We start from the raw sequence: 8,878 nt of genomic DNA, 5'->3' as shown, positions 1-8,878 counted from the left end.
ATTTACTTATTTATTAATCGAATTTATTTATCTTTAACGTAATGCATAATCTGCTTGTATACGATTCTCAGGGAAGACGGTCAAGATTCTCTCTGCATATAAATTCAGAAGAACACAAACAAAAGAGAGGAATGTCTAAACAAAGCAATATTTCAAATGTAGATACCAAGTCAAATTTGAATAGCAAGAACATTGGAAAATCCGATCAATCTGTTCACTTCAAAAATAAAAAAATTCTCTCTGCGATGCTAATCCTCTCAAGGCTCTCAGTACACAGGCCACTGAACATCTAACAGAACAACATATACGTTTTGTGTTCCACATGACGGCATTGGTAAGCCATTTCATTATTTGAGTAGCATAGTAGCCATTCATTAAAGAAATGCACACACAATAAAATACTACCTACTTTTTTTAAGAAGAAGAAGAAGAAGAAGAAGTTTGATAGAGGGAACTGTAACTGCTAAGGTCTTATCAGAACGAAATTACCTACCTACAATATTATTTGGGAAAACTTTGAACTACATCTTTCGGAGTCACGTGACGTGATGGTAGTGTGTTTCTATGTTAAGGCTCTTTCTGTGGTAAAGACCAAACTTACTAATAACAATTAACAGGATAGGAGAAAGCCAGCCGTTCCGAGAAATCGAACGCACGGTCTAGCGCTTACAAGACAAACTCTCCTAGCTAACTGGGCTAGGGGCTAGGTTGTACAATGTACATACAACTTGGAATTTCATATCACGCAAAATTAACGCGGGCCCCCATAACCGACCTCATGTTATTTCTGATATGGATTCCAGTTCATTTAATTCATCAAACTGTCAAAGCAAAGGTTAGTATAGACACTTGGGACTGCAACTGCAGAAGATCCTAACCTGTGGGAAGCAGAAGTGTAATTAGTAAAAGCCATTTTTATTATTATTATTTTTATCATCCTTAGGTCTACAGTCTCACGTTGAAATGCACTTTGTATGTAAACTATCCAAAATAATTTCAACATGAGATGCTGACAAGGATGCAACTCAAAACGTTTAGTTGAGATAGGTGCTGCGGTTGGCGGTATTTTGACCGCTTTTTGGCGGTTTTTGACCGTTTCTTGGCGGTTTTCAGCTATACCGACTAAACGGTTAGAGATATTGTAAAAGTTTGGTTATAAGAACAAGAACACCCAAAATAAGCATCATTCAATAGGATGAGGAAAGTCGTGTGATGTTCACACCAGATTTTTTTTCCAAGGGTTTGATAGAACTGTATCAACGAAGGTCTTATCGTCCCGAAATCGAAGAGAAAACAAGGACAGGATAGGCATAGACCATAGAAGAAAGCCAGTCGTTCCGAAAACGATATCTCTTTAGGATAATGTTCGCCCGGGCGGGAATAGAATCCGCGACCTAGCGCTTACAAAGCAAACACGCACCTTCCAAGGTAAATAAACTTGCGGTTACTCCTTTTTGCCCGATAAATAGGTAGTAATTTAGGACCCAACCTTATCGAACTTCCCTTGATGTTCACCAAGCATATATGTACCTATTTCCGATTTTCGAACAGCTGGAGTGTCGAGAAAATCTTCGAGTGACATTGAAAATCGAATTCGAACGCTGCAAAATCTTCTGAAGGACAGTGTCCATTTGTAAACTCCCACAATCCTTGATACAAAACCAACAAACGGTGATACAAAACCTGCAGTCCATGATACAAACTCTACAAAACGTACAATCCCTGATACAAAAGCTACAAGATACAAACTCAAGATGGTGACGAAAGTCAGAGAACAATAACTAACACCCATACCTACCTATGTAAGTAATGTTACGTACGTATGCGTAGGTCCTTACCCTGTTGTCCCTACTCAATAATTCCTTCAACATTCAATAATACATTTTCCCGTCACCACTGGCGTATGCCCTATCCTAGGCACTGAGGCAGGGCGGGGGCCCGCAAACCTTGCGAAGGGGCCCCTGGATAAGTATACACGCCAATGCCTATCATGCTCTTATTTATACAATTCTAATTGGCAATACAAATAGTCTGTGTACAATGTACAAGGTCATACAATAAGTATGTAAAGATAGGATACAAAACCTGCAGTCCATGATACAAACTCTACAAAACGTACAATCCCTGATACAAAAGCTACAAGATACAAACTCAAGATGGTGATGAAAGTCAGAGAACAATAACTAACACCCATACCTACCTACGTAAGTAATGTTACGTACGTATGCGTAGATCCTTACCCTGTTGTCCCTACTCAATAATTCCTTCAACATTCAATAATACATATTTCCCGTCACCACTGACGCATGCCCTATCCTAGGCACCGAGGCAGGGCGGGGGCCCGCAAACCTTGCGAAGGGGCCCCTGGATAAGTATACACGCCAATGCCTATCATGCTCTTATTTATTATACAATTCTAATTGGCAATACAAATAGTCTGTCTGTGTACAATGTACAAGGTCATACAATAAGTAAAGATAGGAAAAATCCTTACGACATCGACATAGTATGAGATTTTCTAATACAGTGTAGGTTTAGTTACCAGGAGATCATACATTATTGCAACTGGCACACCTGATCATCAACCAGTGTCGTGGTTCCCATGGAACCTAGAGCAACACTCCCCTTCCTCTTTACTTTTCTTCGACTCCCCTACACACCTACCACGTACCAAAGTCCTTATTCAACCTGGATTCTAAAGGTGTGTCCAAGTGTCCACACAGAGTCGACCGGCCGACAATCGACATCTGTTCAAACTGCCTCGATATTTTAGGTAATTTCGTTCAGGACAGCTGCACTACTATCACGTCGCTTGGGCTCTCGTGACGTGAGGGCAGTGTGGCTATCATGAATAAAATTACTTACAATATTATAAGAAAACTTTGAACTACATACATCTTTCTGACTCCCCGTGAGCTCACGTGACGTGATAGTAGTGTGTTTCTACCTTAAGAGACCCTCCAAGTCTTTTGCTGGTAACATCAGGTTGGACGACGTTTCCTCTTTCAGAATCACCAAGTTGAACTCAGAGAACGATCTTCTCACTCAGGAAGTTGAAAGTTTGAAGCGAAAGCTATCCAAACATCAACTGGCCAACCCTTCCCATACTGAAATGAAGAGGACGATACGAATTATAGAGGAACAAGTGGAACGAGAGAGACAGAGCTTTCATCAGCAAGTCAAAGTTTTGCAAGCGAAGAATAAGCAATTGCTATGCCAAGTAAGTAGATTCGTATAAACTGAACCCATCCTTTAGGGCTGTTTGCCCCTGCACCTAAGCCTCTAAATGAACTTTTTGTGGAGTTAGTTAAGCATCAATGCCAAGTAAATGGTTTTCCCTCTTTAATCGGTGTTTTACAGCCCCATTGCCTGTAGGTAGGTATCATAGCAGTTACCCTACTGCCTCGACATAGATTCACCTCGTCGATCGACGGCCGGTCGACTATGTTTGGACACACCTTAACACCACTGGCACATCGGCATACCGCTTTATACCAGCCCGCTCATACTGTCTGACAGTCTGACAGACCACCGGAACACTGCCTCGACATAGATTCACCTCGTCGATCGACGGCCGGTCGACTATGTTTGGACACACCTTAACACCACTGGCACATCGGCATACCACTTTATACCAGCCCACTCATACTGTCTGTCAGACCACCGGAAGGTGTGTGGCTTGAGACCTAAGTATCTCAGGCGGTCTGAGCGTGAATGGCCGACGTAATAGGTGCATAGCTTCCCCTAGCTTAAGACCGTGAGACCTAAGTATCTCAGACAGTCTGAGTGTGAGTGGCCGACGTAATAGATTTATAGCTTCCCCTCTTGAACATCTGAATGGCCGACGTAATAGGTGCATAGCTTCCCCTGGCTTAAGACCGTGAGACCTAAGTATCTCAGACAGTCTGAGTGTGAGTGGCCGAGGTAATAGATTTATAGCTTCCCCTCTTGAACATCTCATGATACGCCCCTCTTATCACGCAAGCTTCTAAGACCTTGGTTGAGGCCATAGTTACAAAATATTATAGGTACGCTAGCAATAAAATTATATGAGCAACATCGACCTCATCAATGAGAGAGAAAAAAATCATTCGATATTTTCTTATCGCTGTTAAATATTCCTAATAGTCGAGTTGTACCAATAAAAGTTAGGTTATAGGTACCTACTCCTAACACAGGGATTTCCAACTTCCATGGGTGTTCGGGCCACATGCTACATTGGCAGGTATTTCGTTTCTTGAGGCTTCAAAATTTTGATTTAGCTTTATGTAAAAAATCTGGTGTGAACATCATACGACTTTCCTTATCCTATTGAATGATGCTTATTTGAGCATTATTTTATCCTAACTTTTACCATATCTCTAACCGTTTAGTCGGTATAGCTGAAAACGATCGGTATAGCCAAAAAACGGTCGAAATCCGTCCAAAAGTGGTCAAAATACCGCCAAGCGCAGCACCTATCTTAACTAAACTACACATCTTAACACATTTGTGAACTACATACCAAATTTCAAGTCTCTAGCTCATACCGTTCCCGAGATATTGTTAAACTAGACCGAAAACCGCCAAAAAGCGGTAAAATTCCGCCAACCAATGCACCCATCTTAACCAAAAAGTTTTGTGTCGCATCCTTGTCACATTTGCCGTTCTCGAGATATTTTGTTTACAGACAGACACACAGATACACACGGACCAATGGCTGAAACTTTGGATTTAGGCTCTAGGGACCTCAAAACGTGTTTTGGCATCAAAAACTGATCATCGAAAATTTGACCCGATTACATTACTTTCCTTCCTATAGGCAAATGAAACTAGTTGTCCAGTAAACCTTAGGCCAGCCACTCACTATTAGGTAGAGCTGACAGGTGGACCTGATCAGGTCTACCTGTTAGTGAGTGGCTGGCCTTCAATTCCACTCAGGCTTCTCACAAACTGATCATCTAATCACAAAAAAGGAACCTCATGAGTTCTAACCAAATTATCTCTTGGATTGTAAACAAATCCTGGATCTGGAAGGGATTGGTCTCGCCATGGCAGCTGCAGTGAAAGGCTACCGCTGTGTTGTAGTGATGCCACTGAAGATGTCAGATGAGAAAGTCAACACGCTGAGAGTGTTGGGGGCAGAAATAGTACGCACTCCTACCGAAGCAGCTTTTGATGCACCTGAAGGACTGATGGCCGTGGCTCACAAAAAATGGTTTTTTTTTTTTTTTTTTTTTTTTTTTTTTTAACAGTTAAACAGAATAACAGCAAAGCTCATGTCTACACTACTAAGAACTTTCTTAATGAAGCAGTATTACAAACTGAAAATTAAACTGAAACTATAAATCATATTAAATGAACTCCCCATCCATGGCAAAAGCTCCAGCTTTTATGGATGTGTATACCATTTTTTAAATGTATATTTAATTGAGATATTTGTACCAATATACCTTATAAATGAAAACTTCATAAATAAATCAAATATCGTTTCAGGGATTGGTCTCGCCATGGCAGCTGCAGTGAAAGGCTACCGCTGTGTTGTAGTGATGCCACTGAAGATGTCAGATGAGAAAGTCAACACACTGAGAGTGTTGGGGGCAGAAATAGTACGCACTCCTACCGAAGCAGCTTTCGATGCACCTGAAGGACTGATGGCCGTGGCTCATAGATTGGCCACTGAGATCCCCAATGCTATTGTTCTAGACCAGGTGAGATCTGTTCTGCTTATTAGAGATTTTCACCTACTAATAAAGCAAGAAGGCTAATATTACATTTTTTGTGGGCATCATTACATTAAAATACAAATGGTAATGTAATGGCCTCATCTACTCATCAGAAATAGGTACTTACTCAATAGTTTTTGTGTAGTCTTGAATTTTTTTTTTTTTATCGAACCTCTTGAAAATACTCGGCCTTGAGAAGACATTTCTTCCCTTAAAAATCCCTTTAAGGCTGAGTATGCACTCCAAAATAGTTATCAATCTTACTGGTAGATATCAAAATTATTACAGCTATGATTTCCGTCCGTAACTGATCTACCCTATTTAACCCCTCTCCATTTGAACAACTTTTTTACATTCCCAATACTTTCTCCACAGTAGTCAGCTCCCGTGGTGTAGTGGTCTCTGCACTCGCCTTGCACGCGGGAGACCCAGGTTCGATTTTTATTATTATTATTTTACCTTCTCCACAGTACCGTAATCCCAACAACCCTCTCGCCCATTACGAGACCACAGCCGAGGAAATCCTACGGGACACGGACAACAAGCTGGACATGCTAGTGCTGGGCGTCGGTACGGGAGGTACCATAGCACTTCCCCTCTTGAACATCTCATGATACGCCCCTCTTATCACGCAAGCTTCTAAGACCTTGGTTGAGGCCATAGTTACAAAATATTATAGGTACGCTAGCAATAAAATTATATGAGCAACATCGACCTCATCAGTGAGAGAGAAAAAATCATTCGATATTTTCTTATCGCTGTTAAATATTCCTAATAGTCGAGTCGTACCAATAAAAGTTAGGTTATATGTACCTACTTCTAACACAGGGATTTCCAACTTCCATGGGTGTTCGGGCCACATGCTACATTGGCAGGTACTTCGTTTCTTGAGACAAGACGGACGTGACCACCTATCAGGTCGAGGGAATTGGATACGACTTTGTACCGACGGTACTAGGTGAGTTTGTAGATTCGTATAAGATCAACCCATTCTATAGTGCTGCCCCTATACCTAAGCTTCAAAGCTTTCTTGAGGGGATGGGGGTGGATACTCCATTTTCGGAGTCCACCCCATAGCAAAAGAGGATTTCGAGCCCGAAGGACCCACCCTAAAAGTTTCGCGGGCCACGAAAATAATCTGGTGGGCCACATGTGGCCCGCGGGCCGCTAGTTGGAGAGCGTGTCGTTATTAAAGGTTCGATTCATAACTGTTTTATCTAATTTCTAGGTACTACTCCCCGGGAGGTAAGTACGACAGGGGAATTTATAATCGGGGAATTGCACAAACTCCTTTGCCGTTTTCCATTTTCTCGTGTGAGACTGTGTATTGAAATTATATATTTATATATTTTTTTAAAAAAATAAATAATCATAGAACAGTTTTTTCCTCTCTTTTTTCGCAGTAAATCATGAACAACCTGGTCCATCCATCTCAGCCGTGGTCTTCCTTTCTTTCTTGTGGCATATATCTTCGTAGTCAATTTCTGGAGAACTAGATCTTTTAAATAAATCTGAGAGAAAGAGAGAGATATGAAACTGAATTTTGAAACATTTTCTGCTCAATATCTTGATCTTCAGAAAGGGTGGAGAGGTTTTGTAAATAGCCAACCTGCCATAAACAGAATGACTTAGGATATCTTGATCTTCAATATTTAAGTATTCCTTTACCTTTTGCAAAGGTAGTAATCTTAAATCAATGGACTTTTGTAGAATATCTGCATTCAGAGAGGGAGAGAATATCTCTCAAGTTATTCAATTATAGAGTACTTATAACAGCCTGAATCACATATCTGGTCATTTTCAAACAGTAAAATTAATAAGTAATATTTGTTTTTCAGGAAAAATCCTCAACATAAGATTGAGTTTTGTCACAAGGGAGATACAGAGTATGAGACAAGCAGCTCAGAGGAGAGTGAAACCGATAAACCTCAATGTATGTATGGCTCGGCTTGCTTCAGGAAGAATCCAGAACATAGAAAGAAGTTCAGTCACAAACAGTCCCCCACTGTTACAAGGAAGAGGAAGAAACCAACTAAGGGTGAGTTCTATGAGTATATTATCTCATTATGTAGAGTGTAGAGTCTAGTACAGGAAAGTTATTGATTTTGTTTTTTTTTTTTTTTTTTTTTTTTTTTTTTTTTTTAAGACCCCCACACTTTTACAGATTTTGAAAACTGTAAGTTATAGGGTTAGTCTTATGTATTTTTTTTAATTATTATTTGATTTTATTTTTAACTTCTAGAAAGTCGAACGAATGGGCGAACCTCCTGGAACATTTCCTCTTTTAATATGGAGATGGTTTTCAACCTGGTTACTAGAAGAGAGCAAAGACCATAGTTTGAGAAGAGATACTGGGGCCAAAAAAGGGGTGTGTGGTAGAACCCTCCAAACTAAGAATTCGTAACAGTGTAAGATCTAGCATAAGCCGGAGGAATCTATTCAGAGAATAACCACACTCTTAGTAAAGTCCAAGTAGTTTGTCTGCTCCCTGAGTAGTATCCTTGATCCAGCGATGTATTAGTAGAGTCAGGGTAACACAGTCATACCCAAGAAGCTTATAATGCTTAGGAGATCGATCAGTAAAGTGTAGTCGACGTGGACCGTAGGCGAGACACCGCGTCAAAAAGCTGCCGAAGAACAAATGAGCATCCACTTGGCCACTCTAAATGAAGGACTTTTTTTTTCCTTAAAACAGTAATCTAAAACTAATTTTTTTTTTTTTTTTTTTTTTTTTTGTATTGTCCAAGTAAGTATCAACTGGTGGAAAACTTCTCCGACACAAAGGGACACCTTTTCCCTTTTTTTTGATAATCTTATCGTTTGTTTAGTATAAAAAGAATAACTATTTATGTATATACACCTTGAAATAACATATTTAATATACATGTAATTTCTAACAGATTTGTAAAAGATAATCCATAGCTAGTTAAAAAAAAAAAAAAAAAAAAAAACAGCTGAGACTTCACGCCTGGTATACCCCTGGCAGTCTAGGTTTGGTGAGGTGTGAAGGTGACTGTTTTGGTAAAAATTTAATAGTGTCATGGCTAGTGTGATTTTCGATTCTGACATACATCCACACAATCACTTATTCTACACTTAATTTTTGTTTTTCAAAATTAAATTGTAAAAAATGAGAGATATAAAAGTTTGACACCTACAGGAAATGTTTTTTT

The 8,878-nt window shown here is 39.9% G+C and overlaps 2 protein-coding genes across 2 annotated transcripts in view; both read left to right on the top strand.

The window, feature by feature from the left end:
- Window positions 1-41: 41 nt before the first annotated feature.
- LOC113470411 (cysteine synthase-like) lies at window positions 42-5,307 on the top strand. Its single transcript, XM_026828819.1, has 4 exons — window positions 42-79; window positions 3,010-3,220; window positions 4,998-5,197; window positions 5,295-5,307. The coding sequence occupies exons 1-4, from the start codon at window positions 42-44 to the stop codon at window positions 5,305-5,307; spliced, it is 462 nt and encodes a 153-aa protein (XP_026684620.1).
- A 182-nt stretch (window positions 5,308-5,489) lies between these two features.
- Window positions 5,490-8,878, top strand: part of LOC113470410 (coiled-coil domain-containing protein 61-like) — a 20,694-nt gene continuing 17,305 nt past the window's right edge. The window contains exons 1-4 of the mRNA XM_026828818.1: window positions 5,490-5,690; window positions 6,176-6,292; window positions 6,934-6,950; window positions 7,544-7,743. Of these exons, the coding sequence (XP_026684619.1) occupies window positions 5,490-5,690; window positions 6,176-6,292; window positions 6,934-6,950; window positions 7,544-7,743 (535 nt within the window). The remainder of the gene's footprint in view (window positions 5,691-6,175; window positions 6,293-6,933; window positions 6,951-7,543; window positions 7,744-8,878) is intronic.

This window comes from Diaphorina citri, unplaced genomic scaffold, assembly GCF_000475195.1.
Source record: "Diaphorina citri unplaced genomic scaffold, Diaci psyllid genome assembly version 1.1 scaffold1563, whole genome shotgun sequence".
Taxonomy (NCBI): domain Eukaryota; kingdom Metazoa; phylum Arthropoda; class Insecta; order Hemiptera; family Psyllidae; genus Diaphorina; species Diaphorina citri.
This window is presented reverse-complemented; position numbering and strand designations above follow the sequence as displayed.